This window comes from Pundamilia nyererei, unplaced genomic scaffold (assembly GCF_000239375.1).
Source record: "Pundamilia nyererei isolate P.nyererei 1_Seehausen unplaced genomic scaffold, PunNye1.0 scaffold00050, whole genome shotgun sequence".
Classification (NCBI taxonomy): Eukaryota; Metazoa; Chordata; class Actinopteri; order Cichliformes; family Cichlidae; genus Pundamilia; species Pundamilia nyererei.
The window spans coordinates 60,955-78,240 of NW_005187451.1; the positions used below are offsets into that span (position 1 = coordinate 60,955).

General features: G+C 42.0%; 2 protein-coding genes across 2 annotated transcripts in view; one reads left to right on the plus strand and one right to left on the minus strand.

Annotated features, from left to right (window-relative positions):
• Positions 1-2,739, minus strand: part of arl1 (ADP-ribosylation factor-like 1) — a 6,434-nt gene extending 3,695 nt beyond the window's left edge. The window contains exons 1-2 of the mRNA XM_005733079.2: positions 2,631-2,739; positions 888-1,025 (exon numbers count right to left, since the gene is read on the minus strand). Coding sequence (XP_005733136.1) covers positions 888-1,025; positions 2,631-2,634 — 142 coding nt within the window. The 5' untranslated portion in view covers positions 2,635-2,739. The remainder of the gene's footprint in view (positions 1-887; positions 1,026-2,630) is intronic.
• A 246-nt stretch (positions 2,740-2,985) lies between these two features.
• LOC102210241 (protein LCHN-like) lies at positions 2,986-16,656 on the plus strand. Its single transcript, XM_005733078.2, has 9 exons — positions 2,986-3,741; positions 8,200-8,299; positions 8,511-8,669; positions 13,448-13,604; positions 13,696-13,834; positions 14,145-14,276; positions 14,418-14,568; positions 15,410-15,478; positions 15,757-16,656. The coding sequence occupies exons 1-9, from the start codon at positions 3,354-3,356 to the stop codon at positions 15,950-15,952; spliced, it is 1,491 nt and encodes a 496-aa protein (XP_005733135.1). The 5' UTR covers positions 2,986-3,353; the 3' UTR covers positions 15,953-16,656.
• The last annotated feature ends 630 nt before the right edge of the window (positions 16,657-17,286 follow it).

Genomic DNA, 17,286 nt, shown 5'->3' on the forward strand with positions numbered 1-17,286 from the left:
CGTCCAGTGGATGCATGATCTGATTAGTCGACTAATCGCAAAAATAATCGGTGACTAGTCGACTATCAAAATAATCGTTTGTGGCAGCCCTACAGGGAGGCACTTCATGTAACAGTTAAATCCACCTATAATATCTCACCACTGTTCCAAAATCACAGTAGAGGTGACCAATCATAAAACGGTTTATGTATTTCCACCAGCACAGCGTACCACATAATTGCTGGGCCCAAAGTCAGTGGCACAGTTCTTTGCTGCATGATTTATCTCACATGGATATCAAAGCTACTTGTGCAAGTAATGCCATGTACAAATCATTGGCAAACCTGTCAAAATATTGGCTGGCTTTCAAAAGACACCAAGGCAGAACAGGCTCTGCATCAGCACCGCGCTGGTGGAGCATGTCTCATACGGGTACAGGTGGAACAGGCACTGCAGCATTTTTCTTCACAATAACAATATCGGTAGCTTTTTTTCACTTTGAATTACTGGAATGTGGGAGGAGGGGAGGGGGTGTGGTATCGCTTATACAAATATTATTCAAAGCAGAAAAACAGCAGGAGTTTGGAGCTCCTGAACGTCAGGCACACGAGTGTGAACTTGACACAGCAGGAAAATGAAGGCATAAAGACATTCAGCTGCTCCCTTTTTTCAAAGGCGTCACTATAGCAAATCTATATGTGGAGACCCACATTGTATATGGCAGATTTAATGATGGATGCCTCCCAGGCTTGGGAATACCACAGGAGAACACTAGCTTGTGACTCCCTTGAAGCTGGGTTTGACTCCCCTCTTGATATCAGTCTAGAATCTCTAAGGTGAATACGTTAACCGCTACACTATGGAGCCACTAAATGTGCAATCGAGATACAGACAAAACAAATACGTACTGGGAATTGTGGTCACCACCTCTCCAACCTGCAGTCTGTACAGAATTGTGGTTTTCCCGGCACCGTCCAAACCCAGGATCAAAATCCTCATCTCCCTGGTGCCAAACAGGCCAGAGAAGAGACTAGAGAAGAAACCACCTGAAGAAGAAGAAAAAGAAAGGAGTAGTGAGAAAAAAGGATGAATGTGCAGAAATATTTACTTTTCATCAAACACCTAGTTCCCTTGGATTCTTAGGGGTAGTATTGCTTTTTCTTTTTTAACATTGACAGAGTGCTGGTGTTGTGCCAAAAAGTCATTTCCGATGTTTATGTGTTTTTTTTTTTTAATGTGTAATGTCTCTGCTTGCATTGGTTAAAAGATTGTAGTCAACAGGATTTATATGGGGTTTTATGAAAAACAGAGAAATTAACTCGAAAGTATCTTTATGACTTTGTGACATTGTACCCACATTATAACCGATCCAGACCTTTTTAGCCACTTCAAATATCTTTATACAAATTTTATGTTATATTTGTTGCAATTTCTCCTACCCCTTTATCCATATCCTTCTTAAAGAAGACAATTTCAATATCAATGATAGTTTTTAACTGGGTAAATAAAGGATATATAAAAGTCACTTTGCCATAAAGTGATTGCAGCTTCTCCCTTGTGACAAGAATATTGTTTGTATCTCAAGATAACTTAACTTCACTCATGGCTATGGATAAATTTGACATATGTTTAACATAGTTATTTATCTAATTGTAATGTTATTTAATCATTTTTTGACAGACGATCACTTTTTGGCACAACACCGGCCAAAATAAAAATCTTCATCGACAGAGACCAAGCTAGTAGTTAGCAAAGCCCGAGATTAATTGCAGAGTGTATTAATGATAATACACATACATACTACATACTGTAGGTATACTGAACACGTGGGAGCTTAGCTGCAGATGCTTTAACGCAAAGACATAATTGGACAGATAAAATCATGCCTTTTTATCACAACCATAAATGAACAAACAGGTACAGAATACCAAATACTATACAGCCCCCAACAATGGACGCAAGTCTTTGCTTTTCACTTTTAAGTAGGTGAAAATGTATGATGCCCTGTGCGAGAGATTCCAATGCTTCAGTTCTTAAAATCTTTATGAAAATGTATATAATTTATGATTTTTCCCACCAAAGTGAAAAAGCTGTGTAAATTATAAAATAAAAGCAATTTCTAGTGGTTTTAATTTATCGTAAGCGCCTTGAGACAACTATTGTTGTGATTCGGTGTTATAAATATAAAATTGATTTGATTTGACAAGCAGAAGTGACCAAAAAGGCGAATATGCCGAATACATTTAGGCTTGTAGTTCTTTACTCTCTTCCTGATTTCCATGGAAGCTACTAACCGATTTACTGTCACTGTCAACCAGGCAAACTGCAGTTAGCTTAGCTACACACAGTGTTATGGAGTATTGGTATTAGCAGAAAATAAAATGCATGTCATCATTCATGATCAATGCCAGTATGTTCATGTTTTAATTACAACAGAACTGTTTGGTCGGGGAATATTAACAACATGCCGTTAATAAAGAGCAAAACATATTCACTGTAAGTTGCTAATTTTGGCAGGCAAGCTAACTGGCTACACTCGCACATTAAATTAAACAAACAGGGATATACCGGGATATAATCATTAATACACACGGAGATTACATGTAACTACACAAAATCACGTTTTACTGAGCAATTGTGAAAATACTCACCCATTTTGATAAAGCCAGGGTCCTTATTTCCACGCTAAAGTGCCAGATTTCACTGGATGCGGATCTTCTTCCGTGTAGTTGACGTGTCGCTGAACGACGTCACCAACTTGTCGCTTGGAGTTTGCTTAGCAACATTCGTCACACACAAAAGCGCTAATAAAATATAAAATAAAGAAATCGCGACAAATGGAGCAAACTTCAGTAACTCTGGCTAATAAATTAATAATTTGACCGTTTATAAAAAAAATATTACTATAAAATGTGTCGTATTGGCTACGCTGCTTTATAAAAATATAATCGTAAATCGTCGAAAGTGCGGCACGCGAAAAGAAGACGTTAAAGCGCAGGCTACATTCAAGAAGACAAAAAGCAGTCGCGTTCCTAACTGTTTTGAAGCCAGTCTCAGCCAAGGGAATGTGACAAATAAAATTGCGAAGAGTTTTGAACGCAACTCGCATTAGACGAAGGAGTTGCCCTCTCTGAACAGCATCAAATTTATGATCACCAGATACTGGAAAGATTTTAAAGCTAGGCTTTCAAGCTGCTAATACGTAATGTTTATTTAAAACGAGATGCAGCCGTTATGAATAGCCGTTATGAATTAGGAGTAACTTCGCTGTGAAGAAATTGCTCTGAGTTCTAGTTATCCACGAATGGACCTGGTCACTGTCGGCTGAGACATCATTTACAAATCCGCGGTGAGACTGAGGCGGGACCGCCAGGATGGTGGAGCGGTCGGACCGAGCCCCTTTGCTAGACTGGGAAGAGGTTCCGTCCGCGGAGAAGACCGGAGGTACTTCTCCGACGAAGGAACGACTGTCGAGTCCCTCCAACAGCCGTGCCTTAGGATGCTCCGCGCCCGGGTTTGGGTGGAGCAGCGGACCAGGGGGTCCCATTGCCAGCAGGTCTGTCTCCAACGCAGACGGCTGCAGCGCCCCGCCCGCGACCTCCAGCGATCTGGCGGGTACAGACGAAGCGCTGCCACCCGACAAGGAGGAGCATCTCTCGGATACAGGACCGAGAGAGGTGTCGCTAGAAGACAGGATGGTGAAATGGGAGGAAAAGGACCAGATAGTGTCGGTGTTTGTGGTTACATTCAATACCAGATCAGGTGGGACATCAAATGTACTTATATGGAATTTATTTAACCTTATAAAAACAAATACAGGCAGGCTTTAAAAGAAGGGCAATGATCAGCTTATAGACAGGTCAGAATAAACAGATGCAGCTTTAAGTGTTGTGTCTGACGCTCAGAATGACCAAGTCTGCAGACCACCACAGGTGTGGCTTTTTCTGACCTGCAACAGTAGTTTGGAGACATTATCTAAAGGCACGACATCTTCTGCAAGCCTAGTGGCAGAATAAGCCATGACAAAATGTCAGGAAGAGTGCTGTGGTAGAAAATCAATCAGCTGGTGCTTTATGCACAGTAGAGCCATACATTTTTAATGACAGATATGTTAAAGACAGGGGCGAACCCACTATGAAACAGTTACTTAGGAGGCAGGAGATCAGGTTACGATTCACTGGATTTAAGGCTTCATGATGATGCTTTGGAGGCATGCAGTGCAGGATATTCCCTACAGGGTGGAGCTGGCCACTTTATGATTTTGCAGTGTCTGGTTGAGTGAAGACCAGGAGCATGGTGTGATGAGCAGTTTTATTTTCTAGATTTGACGAAAAGAATCATAAGTACCTGTGTTACAGGGGCTTCACTGAAAGACCTCAATTAGAAACCAGCAAGCTACCAGATAAGCTGAAGCTGAATCAGTTCCCAGTTCCCACTCATCAGTGTTACCGTGGACTTCCAGGCCACTCATGACCCGATCCCACATGCTTGCTTATTGCTGGAACCACGTGATAATACATTTTTATCTCCACAATATAATTTCCAGTTACATCATAATGTTAAGGAGTCTAGTCTGTGGTATGATAAAAACAGGATGACACAAAAGATGTTCATTTGTAGGATTTTAAAAGAAAACCAGATCAAACGAGCAGCGGCACATTGGACAAATTCTTCTTTAACCACCACTTAGAAACATCAGTGCCCTTCTAAGTCGAACGCCACCCAGATATGTTTATAAAGGAAGGATGCATCAATATAGAAGTATAGTGTCTTATAATGGTAGAGTTGTCACAACATAATATAATGGCAAATATTTTTATATGAAGTCAAAGGAGCTTGCAAAGAAAAGCGTCTGGACTTCTTTAAGTTGCTTGAAGACGTTTCACCTCTCATCCGAGAAGCTTCTTCAGTTATAAGGTCAAATGGTGGGGAGTCCCAGATTTAAACCTAGTGGGAGTATCCCCCCACAGAGGGACAAAAGGACCCCCTGATGATCCTCTAATCGCCTGAGCCAAGGTGTGAAACTGGGTGTGGGTCCCAATCAGCCAGGGTTTCGGGTGAGCTCATTGTGAAACCTGGCCCCACCTTATCATGCGAATTCCTGAGGTCAGATGGCCCAGGATGTGAGTGGGCGTTAAGGCATCTGGGGAGGGAACTCAAAACTGGATTATAGATGGCAGACAATTGGTGTCGTAAACCACCGCCTCTGTTCAAAGATGGTCGCTCACACTGGACATAGATGGCTTCTTTCACTCCTTTTTCAAACCATCTGTCCTCTCTGTCCAAAATGTGAACATTGGCATCCTCAAAAGAGTGTCCTTTATCCTTAAGATGCAGATGGACAGCTGAGTCTTGTCCTGTGGAGGTGGCTCTTCTGTGTTGTGCCATACGCTTGTGAAGTGGCTGTTTGGTCTCTCCAATGTAGAGGTCTGGGCATTCCTCGCTGCACTGTACAGCATGCACCACTGATTGGGACCCACACCCAGTTTCACACCTTGGTTCAGGCGATTAGAGGATCATCAGGGGGTCCTCTTATCCCTCTGTGGGGAGATATTCTCCCACTAGGTTTAAATCTGGGACTCCCCACCATTTGACCTTAGAACTGAAAAAGCTTCTCGGATGAGAGGTGAAACATCTTCAAACAACTTAAAGAAGTCCAGACGCTTTTCTTTGCAAGCTCCTTAGACTATGATGACCTGGATGACTGAGAACTTTCACAGACATTTTTATATGAAATAATCAAAATCATTATTTGTAAGATGAAATTATTTACACATACATATACAGTTACTTACAGTGAATATATTTATTTTTGTCATTACTCATATTTTGAGTGTTATTCATTATTCATCACATATCAAACAAAGCAAAGTTACTGGGGGAGTTATTATGATTATTTACCATGATTTCTTTCTTAAAGCTTCTATGCACATTAGTGTAACATTGTTAGAATATCGATGTGTATATATATTTTCTTGTGACACTACACCAGTGAAACTAAAGGATTCCCCATGCTGGTTTGACCTACCACCTGGTATGGCCCGGATCTGGCCCCACACAGTGTGCTTACACATGGCCCACATACTGCGAAGAATGACGGCCTTTTGGTGGCCCAGATCTGGTTTGACAGATGGGGCCCACACATGGGCCAGCACAAGGCCAGTTGCAGACAAACTGGTGGTCCTGTGCTGGCCCATATGTGGACTACTCTGGCAAACCTGATCTGGGTCACCAAAGGGCCGTCATTCTTTGTGGTATGTGGGCCATGTCTAAGTTGTGTGCAGCCACGGGCCAGTTGTAGACACACTGCTGCTGGCCCTGTGCCGGCTCAGAATAGTTTCAGCTCTGGTCCCAGATGTCAGCCTAATGTGTACCTTAATCAAGCCATGTAAAAACAACATGTGCCAGAACATTCAAAACAGTGCAAAAGTAACATGACAAAACTCTGTTCACACAATGAATGGACTGATTCTTATATAGTGCTTCTAGTCTCCCTGATTACTCAAAGTGTTCTATACAACATGCCACATTTACCCAATCACACACTTTCTCTAAACTGAGTTCTTCCTGACTACATTCATACTCTTGACATGCAGACTAGAGGAGCCAGAGATTGATCCACCACATACGTCTTATCATGCCAGAAGTCAGCCAGCAGTGCCGGCTTGATACCAGATCCGGGCCAGACCTGCTTGCTATGTGGGCAGACTCACTTCGGCGTGACTCCCATTGGCAGCACTTATCAGATGAATGAGAGCGAAGGGAACTGAAGTGAAAACATTTGTACTGGATAAAAAGGTTAATAATGGAAAAATGGCAGACAGTGAGGAACAGCAAAGTAGAGCTAATTACTTGAACTGATATACCGTTATAATTGGAAAATAATAACACATATACAGACAAACAACATGGTGAATAAATACATATATTTCTCCTCCTTAAGTTATAGAAATATATGTGTCCTCTGGATCTTGTGGTACTCTGCAAAGATCTAATTTTAATACTTTATAATGTTTTTTTTAGAAAAGGCACTGAACTGAAGTTATATAACACGAGTTCTTCATCAAGGTTGTTTTCTGATACACAGCATTTGATGTCAGATATGAGATGAAGCGCCGTTTTATGACTCATTCCTTACATCGAAATGAAACATAATAACACAGAGGCAGATGGACACATGAAAAAAAAATCATCATTAGTTTGTACTTGAAGGTTCAGGCCCTGAGCTCATATGTGCTCATGTTAGTAAATAAAGCAGTTTATCGCAAATATGCTTATGAAATTTGATTTAGATTATCATGCAATATATTGAGCATCACAGAATCGCTGTATTGTCGTTGTGGGCAAGTGTTCGTGGTTTTCATTGCTGAGTAACTTCTCTCATATTTGTATCTGGTATGTGGATGTGTTATTTGGGCAAATGTGTTCCTGGAAAGTGTAAGTGTCCTAAGGTGCACCAGGTCCTAGACAGAATTCAATATAATTCAATTTTAGTCATATAGCATCAAATTACTGCAACAGGTGTCTCAAGCTGCTTTATAGCAGCTTTAGGCACTCAGACGACCCCCTATGAGCAAGCACTTGGCAACAGTGGGAAGGAAAAACTCCCTTTTAACAGGAACAAACCTCAGGCACACCCAGGCTCAGTGAACAGGGATTTTGTTATTCCACCTATAATAATGCTGTAGGATGCTGTGAGAACGTTTAGACAAAATTTGGATTTTAGGATAATTCCTCCCGGATGTTAGTTGTGCATCCACACCCATAGATCATAGATCAAAGCAAAACCAGATGTTTGTAAAATTACTTTGACTTTCCATTCTTAGCAAGACCCTTGAGTAACATCTGGTCCATACACCTAGCACTGCATGAGAGTCAAAGTTAAACACTTGAAGTCACTACCAGCTGTCGGTAAAGCATCTTTTCTTCGTGGATGACAGACACCTGCAACTTCATATTAAGCACTGATCAGCTCATATTTCAGCAGAAACTCTTACGCAGAGATCTCATGATGAGATTGAAAGCCACACTGGCTGAGTCACCTTCGGTTTCTCAGCTCCTGTCAGCTCATATTTGCACAGCTGCGTCAACCAACAAGTAATGAATTCCAGGGAATATAGTTGGACTCCTGAAAACACACTGTCTGTTCCTGTATCAGCCTATATCCATTTATTCAAGTTTTATCATTATTATTGTCTCTGTGCTGTTTGGGTGTGATAGGAAACATGCTGGAGTGGTGTCTGCCCAAAGACATGGACCTGGATGGAGTGGAGTTCAAAGCCATTGCCAGCGGCTCCCACCGAGTCAGCACAGACTTCATGTAAGGATCAGTATCTGTGTCTCTTACACTCTTACACAGCCGAGTCGCTAATTTTAAGTATTAGGATGCACCCCCATGTCCTCATCCTGGCAGGACAGAGCCGAGGAAAGTGTTGCCTGACAAAAAAAAAAAAAGGAACAGCCATCTGGCAGCATCTTTGCTTTTTCATGACTCACGGCCTCATCTGTGTCCCTCTCCCCTCTTTCCACAGCTACTTCCGTAAGGGCTGCTACTTTGGCCTCGCCTGCTTTGCCAACATGGCAGTGGAGAGCACGGTGGAGAGGGGGGCCAGGATGAAGTCGGTTGGGATCCTGTCTCCCTCCTACACCCTTCTCTACCGCTACATGAGCTTCCTGGAGCACCAGGTCAGGTAAGAGCACTGAGCTTGTACAATGGAGAGCTCTGCTCATCAAGATCTATGACTTTCTATCAACGAAACATTTAGACCAACCAACTGAGCGTACTTTTTAGTTTTTTAGTAAAGAAAATAGCATATTTTTGGGAATTGTGGGTCACTTTTATTTATATTGCACGTTTAAAAGCAACAGAAGTTTACCCAAAGTGCACATGAATTAACAATGTAATTATCCCTGCAGTGTGCAAGCAGGGGGCGGGGAGGGGGGGCTGTTTTCCTATCTGTTTTTGGCCCAGCACCTATCCCCTTTCTTTGGTAGGAGTGTGCATGTATTTTTCTAGCTTTCATAATATTTTGAATAGAGAATACTTCAAAAACAGTAATGGCAACAAAATAAGATGAACATCAAGCTACAGTTGAGAGAAATATAAAACCCCTACCGAACGGACACAAAATGCAAAGGAAACTTTTTCAAAGACAGTGGAAATTGGAGTTATGTGATGTGATGCCTATTTTGAACTGGTTTAAGGCCAGTGAGTGAGTGACTTTTTGTTTATAATGAAAAGAGTTGACCTTCGTTTTAGTCGACTGTTCAAGTTGAACTCTAAGAAAACTGGTTTGAAAATTTAAAAGGACCTAAAATAGAACCCTGTGGTACACCTCAATTAATGTTACTTGTACACAACATGTAATTACCTGTAGTGACTGAATGCAGTGTTGATTAAAAGTCTTGACCACCCCCCTCTGTTTTTTTTCTTCCTAATAGCCAGACTTGTAATTTTTTAATGTCTGCTTAAACAATAGTTCTGCAGGGTTTCTGAAGGTCTTTCAACACATTTCCTTTGGAGTTTCACTGCTTTTTAACTCATTTTTAGTCCTTGTACCCAACCGTTTCAGGGGAATGTTTTTAAGCCACTTGACACTTTTAATTACTCAACTATCTAAACAGAATAACCAGAGTTTTGTCTAAGCATAACACCCATCTTCAGATACTTTTGTTATCAGCAGCACGTCACATAACACATATTTTGTTCACTTTTTTTTTTGTTGAATCTACAAAAATGCCAAAGATAAGCTTGAAATAAGTTTGCAAACTAAGTCAATCACAAAGGGTCATTAGCTGAAAATTTGGCATATCATGGCACTGTGTGCAATGCGTCCTTAAAAAAATCTGGGGAAACTGGATAAGTGAAGGATAGGAAAAGAAGTGACAGGGCTAAAAACTAAATGCAGCAGACAAACAGAATCTGAAAGTCATGTCCTCAAGGTCAGTGTCAACATTTTCAAATTCCAGATGACTAATCAAACAAATGATAAGAAAGCTTACCTTAGAGAGTTCAGGCTAAAGAATAAAGGTGGGCATACCAAATATTAACTTTCAATCAAGAATTTGTATTATATAAAGTATTTCCTGTTATGATTGGATGTTACAATAAATTCCTGCACCTATTACCAGTTGTTCTATTAAAAAACTATAAAGAAATGAGGACGCAGTACTGTAGGTTCTTTTTGGTCACTTGTTAATAATCCAGATAAATGAAAGGATAAATATATCAGAAGAAGGTTTTGATCAGACCACATGTCTTCTCCCAGAGAATAAGTATGTCCTGATCTCAGATCAGATGTTTAAATGTCCATGTTTCAAGTCAGTGTTTCTCTCAGTGCTGAGATCATCAATCGATAAGATAGTGAGAAGTCATAAATTCAGCAAATCTTCCACTTTGAACAAACTGCAATGAGTTATTCATTGATCGATAAATGTTTAGTGTTATATTGTGTCTTTATTAGAGATTAGACTCACCCTGGGTCAGTATGATTATTCACAACCAAATGTAGCATTAAGAAAATGGCAGATTTTGGCCAATTCTGAGTGAGTTTTGCTCACTAGAATAACAAACGGTTTAAAAAGATTATCACTAAGTGTCCTACAAAGAGACAACATCAGTGTCTCTACAGCTATTTTTGGTATGTGGAATTGAATCTTGTGCTTGGCAGCAATGAAGTGCTAATTTTCACCTCTCTTCACTGTTAATCTGTGCAGTTGTGCAGAGTGCCATGCAACATGCTCTGAACAGAGATACCCTGAGTCCACGTGCACAAAGACTAAATTGGCACAGAACCAGGCTTCCTTGTTGATCCTCTGTCATGTGATCTGCACCAGTGTATCCCGTACAGTCTTATCGCCTATAGTTCACCTCTCATTGTTATCACACAGTGCAGTTTTGGTAAGGAGCTGCAGAAGAGCAGTGACACTGAGACTAAAGGCTAAACGATCATTTCTGTATATCATTATTTCATTAATCACCCAAAAAAAAAATCAGTAGCTTAACAGTGAGCATTCAGTGTCCATGTTTCCTTTCTGTGCTGAAACAAGTCTGAAAAGATGTAATCATAAGAAATTTCTGCCTGATGTGGGTGTGCAAACTTGGCTAGTGGGAACACCCTTAGCACACAGACACACCTGGTGCAGACTGGTGTGTTTGCTGTCGAGCAGCTGCACAGGGAGCAGTTTGGGGTTAAGGACAACGTGGAGGAGCCGGCGGCGCCGTTTTACTTCCACCGCTCAGAATCACTCGATCTCTTCTATACAAATAAGTGAGAGCTCTACATGCAACAGAAGACACCGGCTTGCTTACAGCAACAGCTCACACTTTCCATGCTTCCTGTTTTCTCTGAAAAGAAGCACATTCCTCCAGACAACACTTCACTTCCCTTTATTGTTACTAGTGGTGTGCACAGGCCCTTTTACTCCAGTGCCTCATCCCAAGCCGTGCCACACTTCCTCCTCAGCAGCTCCTCGAACACGTCTCCCTCTGTTCTCGGATTCTCTTTCTCCCTGCTTTCCCTGACAGTCCTCTCTTCCTCTTTCCACAGTTCCCACACCCTGGCCTCTCCTGGCCTCCAGTCATGCAGCGGTCATGCTCTTTACTCACCAATTCCAACATAGCTCACACCACATTCCTCATCTGCTGGCTGCCATTGTAGTCGTCTGTTTCTTACATAATGGCCTCTCTTGCTGGTCACAAGGCAATTAAGATATTTAGCAATTTGCGAAGAGTTTATCCCATTTCCCCCCTCGCTCGCTCGATCTCGCTGCTTTTTTAAACATGTTCTGTTATTTGTTTTCTCTTTGCACTCGCAGCTTGTGGAACTCATTAGTTTTGCAGGGAAAAGCTAAAAAAAGAAAGGTGTGATGAATGAAATTGTGTCTTGGCATAGAGTAACTGCAGCCTGAAAACTCTAAGCAACTCCCACTGCAACACAAAACACATTAAAAACATTTACAGGTGATAAATGTGACCCTTTATCTTGTAGTAAAACCCGACAGTGGAGCCAGAGCGACTAGAATTCTACCTTGATTTGAGATTAAGCACAAACAGCTACTTGATAAGTACTTACCCTGTGTGATGAAGTTAACCTTTGAGGCCTTTAATAAGATTCATTGCTGAAACTACTGTTTTACTAGTTGAGTCACAGAAAATGAATCCACAGTAGGTTTACAACAACAATAACAAAAAAGATTTATCAGGCCAAAAAGGAGCATTTGGTAATTTTAGTTTCTAATTTGGAAGAAATAAAATTTGAAAAAAAGACAATATTAAATCATTTCTGAGGTTCAGGAGTTAAGAAACATGATAAACTTAAAGTTTAGCTCAAATCCGTGAGGAGTAAGCTGCATATTGGGGAAAAAAATTAATGAGCTAGCGTGACTTTCCCCCTTTTTTGACAGAATGGTAGCTTTGGCAGCACAGAGTAAGAGTTTAATGCAGTTTATTAATGTTAAAACTGAATATATTACATTGCTGTTCCAATCTAGTTTATCAGTGAAAACTCAATGAAATTCATAGACTGTATATAAAAGATGGATGCAGTTGCCCTAACTTTACCCACGACCCCTGGTAAGCGTCAGCATTATCATTTTGGCTGCTGCAGCTGAGGCAGGTGCTAAGTTATCAGATAACACCAGCTAGCTGATGCAGACCAGATGAGTGCACGATAAAGTTACCAGTTGAGGGATTACAGATTTTAGCATTTCTGCAGTGACTTCATTTTACAGAGGTTCCTGCCACCAACAACACTACAAATTAAATAATCAGCTGATCTGAGCAGGGTAAACAAGTTAATAAATCACTGAACATAACACGTTTTTTTAGATAGCTTTTATTTCTTTCATGTGTGAAAGAAAAAGATATTGTCTGAAATATCAAGATATCAGACTTTTAAATCACCAAATATTGGTATCAGTATCAGGCTTCCAAAAATCCGGTTGGGCTCAATTTATCCTGATGTGCTAGACTAAGGTCGATACTACTTGGAAAGTAAGTCCTGAAAAAAATGTGAATAGCTTTCATTTGGCAGCTTTAAGTTAGTTATTGAGACTTCTTGGTAGCATTTTCTTTCCCTCAGACTGACGTCCAGTCCACCGCATATTGATGGGAATTTGAGCCACATGAAAGCATGATTTAAGGGCCATACAGAAATTCATTTGTGTAACAAAACCCTGCAGATGATCATTTGTTTAACAACACCGCTGCACTAATGAGCGAGAGTTATGTGTTCCACATTTTATTTTGAAATCACAGCTCGCTCTGATGAACAGTGTTTGCGTTTTAACTTAATTAGCTGATGGCCTGAGCAGCACCATCTGTGCAGACACAGAGCAGTGAACTGATTTGAGACGTGTCTGTTAAACTGATCATATGGTATCTGCATTTCTTTTTAATAACCCACTGTTTTTTTGTTTGTTTTTTACCTCTTTCTTTTTTTTGGATGCCATTGTTACCTTTCTCTAGGCTCCAGCTTCAGTCCCCGGGCCACTACTCTCACCTTGAGGCCTTCTATGAGGACAAGAGAGCACTTCTGCCCCCTAGTGGAGACGCTGTTGTCACTGCGTTACCAGCCAATGCTTGGAGTGCAGCAATCAACCACAGCATGCATCCTGAGATGAAGGTAGGATGGACCATTTTATTCCTAAAACAGCTTAAATGATTATTTGTTCTTCAGTAATGCATATTTCTTCACTTGGATACAATTGGAGCAGATCACTCACCCGGCCGGCTGCATGTCCCACTTCATCCGCTTCTTTGGGGAGCAGATCATGGTACTGTGGAAACTGGCTCTTCTCCGCCGACGCATCCTCATCTTCTCTCCTCCACCCGTGGGTGTGGTCTGCTACAGAGGTGAGAAACATCTGGATGAAGGTTGACTTCCCTGTTATTGCTTGTCATCTGGTCCTCAGCAAGGTAGTGAAAAATGTTTATTTCCGGAAATGTTAATCAAGTCCTTAAAAAACAAAATCAGCCAATTAAATCTTTGTTGTTTACTAAGCTGTCGCGGTGTGGGGATTTCACATCACAGGACAAACAGTTCCTTTCCAGCTGTAGCAGCTTTTGTTAGCCCACACATCACGCGCACATTACCTGCTCTGCTCCTCTCGGTCTCCCCCACACTCGTGCATCATTTCTCTAATTTCTCCCTCCACCCCGTCAGTGTACTGCTGCTGTTGCCTGGCAAACATCTCTATCCCCGGGGTGGGCGTGGCCGTGCCCGAGTTCCGGCCCTTCTTCTACGTTAATGTGGCGGATATCAGCGCCCTGGAGAACGAGCTTTCCTATGTCGCGTGTAAGTAGATGCTCAAAATAAGTTGACGTTGGTTAAAAACAAAAAGCCTCACTAAAAAAACAGACTCATCGGGCTGATGTGTAACCAGGAGAGCTGAGCATGTTCTTAAATTTGAGGGATTCTGCATGTTTGTATGTTTAGGCACCACTGAGAAGATCTTTGAGGAGAAGAAGGATCTGTACGACGTGTACGTAGATAACCAGAATGTAAAGACCTACAGAGACGGCCTGAAGCCGCTGCTCCGCCTCAGCACAGCCGACAGGGAAAAGTATCGTAAGCTCACCGAGCAGAGGTAGGCTAAAGTCTGCTTTTTAAAACATTAACAGGCTCAAAAGTTTGAGTTTTGTTTTGGGTTTGTTTTTTTTTTACAAATATTCTTCTTCACTTGGTAAATCTTGCTAGTACGCTTTTAGCTTCAGAACGGCCTTAGTTTTTCATGGCAGACCTTCATTAAGCTGACAGGAGTGACTATCGGTGCGGTCTTCTGCTGCTGGAGCCGATCTGCTTCAAGGTTCAATGAATTGTGTGCACAGAGAGGCTCTTCTGCATACTTTGGTTGTGCCCAGCAGGTATTTGATGATGGCGCGATATGGCAGCCTCGCTTCTGTCAGTCTGCCCCAGGGCAGCTGTGGCTACAACTGTAGCTGCCTCCACCAGTGTGTGAATGCGAGAGTGAATGAATAGTGGTATTGTAAAGCGCTTTGGGTGCCTTGAAAAGCGCTATATAAATCCAATCCATTATTATTATTATTATTATTATTATTATTATTATTATTATTTGAGTAAGCTCAGAGCAGTCTGGACATTCTCCTCTGACCTCTGACCTCCGTACGGCATTTTTGCTCACAGAACTGACCCACTGCTGCCCCTACTGTACTTACATATAGCAAAAGTTAACATGATAACCCAGGAGAAACAGTTTGCAGCTGTAGCGTTATGATTTAACTCTATACATTTAGTCGTGCTAATGTTGGTGGTTCGGACCTGCTGGCTGGTGGGGTTAGCATGTTAAGCCTACATACAGCCTCACAGGGCTGCTAGCCTGGCCTTCGTTTTACTGCTAGCAGCTGCATGTGTGCACGCTGGGATGACTTTGTCTTATGAGAACCTCTGTAAATTGTGTGTGTGTGCAGACAGATGCTGCTGTACTCCCAGGAGGAGAATGGAGACTGTGTGTCCAGTGAAGAGGATCTCTTTATTCTGTGAGTACAGAGCAGTTTATTTAATCGGTCTAGTGACTAACTACAGTACTCGGAGCAGACACGGCTCTATCTTATGAAGATTGTAGAGAAAGAACAGTGAACAGGCAGTGAGCCTGCTTTATTATCCTCATGGTAGCTATTACGCGTCACAGAGGGTCGTTTTGTGCTGATTTTGTGATTTCTCCACAGTTACTGTTATGAATAGTGGAGGAAAAAAGAACAGATTGAACAGATTTCAGTGACTGACTCGTCTGCCTTGTCTGCCTGGTCTACCCGAGGTTTTTCCTGGAACAGAACAACAGGATTTTCCAGACGCTGAGCGAGGTGGCAGGAAGCACCGACCCCACCGTAACCCAGGAGAGCGTGAGGGCCATGGGCCTGGATCCGCACGGAGACAGGCTCTTCCTGCTCCACCTTCTGGAGATCTACGGCTACGACACCCTGCTGGTGTCAGAGCAGCTGTGCTGCAGCTGAGAGTCGCCACTGCTGGTTTTAGAAGGTGGGCTGACTTGCCTCGAGCCAACTGAGAGTGCTGCACTTCATGGAGTCTTCAGGACAGTTTGAGCGTCCAGAAACGTCTCTGGAGCTTTTGTTCCGTTTTGTTTTCTATCTCCACCTGCTTCTTTTGTTTGCTGTAGTTTTGCTCCTTCATAACCTGTTGGCAGGATCAACAATAAGTCAGCTGCTGTGGTACAAACGAAAGTAACGTAGTTAGTTTTACTCAGCACAGCTTCACAGAGGAGATAAAGTCACTGTTTGAATTTCTCAAACTCGGCCGAGGAAAGAAACGCGTCGTTTGAACACCGTAGGAAGCCTCTCCGAACCCAGGATCGATGATATAACTGATGCTAAACTGGAACAAACAGAACTGGGGCATCTAGTGGAAGATGAAGACAGAGAGATGGAAACTTTTATTCAAACTTGTTCAAACTGAAAATTAATGTATCTAAGTAAAAGAGTTAGGGTTGTTGTATAAAATATCGATTTTTCCTATGTGTCGTGTGTCCATGTGTGACTGGAGGGCCAAATTTCAGGCCACTGTTGCTCTCCTTGTATCAAGTGCTGGATTTAAACATCCAATTAAGAAGCCTCTTTGTTGATATCAGGGCCTCCTTTTTTGTATCCTCACTAACAGGTCAAACTGCCTTCCTCTTAAGTCCGTAAGCATAAGCGTTTAAGTGGCATTTAAAGCAGCTAATGGAAGATGTTGCTGAGTAATTCCATTGACATCTCCCAGGCAAAGCTAAGACTACAGATCATTTGTCTCCATGCACACAGAGGAGTGTTGAAATGGCTTGTTTGCACCCAAAGTCTCTTTCATTTTTCATTTTAATTTACCATCTCCAGTGTCAAGAGAAAGTAAGGAAGAGAATGAACTCACTATATATTTTCACCTCCAGCAAGTCAGGGGGTGAGTGCTGTAGCTTTTTATTGCCTCCTTTTCTGGATGCTAAGTATGGAGCTGGCTGGCAGGAGGAAAAGAAGAAAACAAAGAAGATTGATGCAGAGGGTTGTTGTGACAAGAGGATGCTAGAGATAGGGTGAGATGGAGGCAGACGATTCGCTGTGGCGACTCCTATAGAGAGCAACCGAAAGAAGATGATACTGTGAAATACTGAGGTCAGTGTACGTGCAAAAAAACAAAAATCGCTTTAAACAAAAGCTCAGGTCTTAGACTGATCCTGGCTCTGTATGATGTCAGTAAGAGAGGATATTCCTAATATGGTAGCAGATGCCCCACCCACTTGCTGAGGGGCAGCCAATCAGAAGAGAAGGTGAAAGTGAGCTAAAACTTCAAACACAGGATG